At 41.0% G+C, this 2249-nt stretch overlaps 1 protein-coding gene across 1 annotated transcript; it reads left to right on the top strand.

Moving 5' to 3' along the window:
- Positions 1-774: 774 nt before the first annotated feature.
- Positions 775-1422, top strand: LOC148953579 (protein CFDP2-like). Its single transcript, XM_089088013.1, has one exon. It carries the CDS (start codon positions 775-777, stop codon positions 1420-1422), a length of 648 nt encoding a protein of 215 aa, XP_088944139.1.
- The last annotated feature ends 827 nt before the right edge of the window (positions 1423-2249 follow it).

The following is a 2249-nucleotide window of genomic DNA, read 5'->3' as shown; positions in this document are numbered from 1 at the left end:
AGCTCTTCTGCGATATTCTAGAAACATTGGTTCGATACGATCACCACCCCTGGGAAAAAACAAATAAACACGCATCTGTGATCTTTCTTCTGGTACAAAATACAAAATCTTTCTAGATAGGACCTTGAAACCACTACGGTAATATTTTCTGATAACCTGAATCTGACTATGTGATTTTTATTAAGATCGCTTGACTTCTTGGGGTGTTCCTCCCTGTTTCGAAAATCAGACAAATTGTCTCTGACTCGTAGCTTTTGATGGGTAGTAATACGCTTGAAGAATTGTATATAATTAGAATCAGTATAAAAAGCCAATGCTTTGGATGTATTAACTGTTTTCAATTTTTTTTTAGTTCCGGTTACTATTGGGCTGAGTCGCTCCTTACTTACAGTTGATTACCACCAATTGTATGAAAATATTAAGTGTGTTTAAGTTACAAGATTATCAATAGAGTGTAAGTACAAATTACTACTGACAACTATGAAAGGGTGGAAGGCACACATAAGGGTTTCAACGGTCCCTGCTAGAAGCAAAGAGGATTGGCTTGCCGTTGCTTCGAAAGTAAGCTTAGAAACTTCTTCTTTTTATAAATTATCATTGGGCATTCAATGAGATTAAGAACTAGGGCTACCGCGTCCGGGTAAACCGACGAACAGACTTCAGCACCCGGGGAAACCAACAAACAACCTACCGCATTCGGGGCAACCGATGTATTGACAGCCAACAGTGTTGGAAATAAATCTAGAGTATATTTGACCAGTCCGTCTCAATTGGATGATAGACCAGCCTTATGTGCAAGACACAACCAGAATTGGAACATTAAACCTCCGGACACTCGTGAAACCAGGAAAGAAAGACATGCTCCTCCGCGAAGTAAACCCATACAAGTGGGACATCATTGGTGTCTTACAGACACATTTACCAGGTAACAGCGAAGAACGACTAGGAGACGTGACCCTCCTACTCTCTGGCAGGACAGATGGAATACACAGGCAAAGAGTTGGCTTTTTGCTGACAAAAACAGCAAGAAAATCTCTAGTGTCAGTGGTGTCTGTCTTGGAAATATTGATGATGATCCAACTCAAAAGCAAGTTCAGCAACCTCTCTCTAGTGCAGGTTTATGCACCTGATTCGTCAAGATCGGATGAGGAGTCTGAAAATTTTTACTCTCAGTTTCAGATTCTTGTCGACACCATTCCAAAGAAAGACTTCGTTATAGTCCTTGGAGACTTCAATGCCATCTTGGGAAACGACAACAGCGGAAGCGAATATATCATGGGCAAATTTGAAATCGGGCAGATCAACAGCAGAGGAGAGCGACTCATCAAATTTTGCCGAGACAAACACGATGTTCAAAAACCGTTTGAACGAAAAAATAGAGGGAATCCAAGCCATCGTAAACGCTATCGTCGAAGCAGCTAGTTGCTTTGGAATGAAGATAAACGCCTGAAAGGCCATGGTGATGAGTGTAACATGGCATGCAGAGACTAGTCCCCCCCTCACAGCAGTCACTGTTCGGGGCATGGAATTCAAAAGGGTCGATAAATTTATTTACCTAGGAGGTGTGCTGACATCCACAAACGACTCTTCAAAAGACATCAAACGACACCTGGCTCTTACCTCCACATGCTTCCAGTCTGCGCTCTATCTGTAAAAAAAAATACCTCCCCTTAAAACTGAGATTTAAATCTTCCGTGCCTTAGTGATTCCAGTTGCAACGTATGGAGCAGAGACATAGACTCTAAAAGCCGATGACAAGCACCGACTGGCGGCCTTTGAAACTAAATCGCTCCAAAAGCTCAGTGTTATCACTTACCTTGACCGACTATCAAAGAAACAACTGCTGTCCTCCTTGGATTACCCTCAAACCATCATGCAGACCATCAAACTGAATGAATGAATGATTTTTATTACCCATCTTTAACAATACAAAAATAGTAAAAATGGAGTAGAGAGAAAATGAAAAGAAAACAACAACACATCAAACAAACGAGCAACTTAAATTAATACTTCAAAAACCAATGGCGAAACTATTTACATAAAAAGACAACCATTACACAGTACTAACTATAGCTTCAAACATACTATGCGTTGGGTCTAAAGATTTCAGAAACTTTTCCCTCCTGGTCACGATCACGACAAAGGGGTCATCGAGTCCGTAACGTGCTGAAATCTGGCGGTTTCTTTGCCAGGGGGGAAGGCTAAGCAGATATTTTGCAAACTTATAGAACACTGTACGGATTGTTTTT

This window comes from Artemia sp. Qi Xiang Cuo, chromosome 4 (genome assembly GCF_049724085.1).
Source record: "Artemia sp. Qi Xiang Cuo chromosome 4, ASM4972408v1, whole genome shotgun sequence".
Taxonomy (NCBI): Eukaryota; Metazoa; Arthropoda; class Branchiopoda; order Anostraca; family Artemiidae; genus Artemia; species Artemia sp. Qi Xiang Cuo.
Note: the sequence above shows the minus strand (reverse complement) of the source record. Positions and strands in the feature narration are given on the sequence as shown.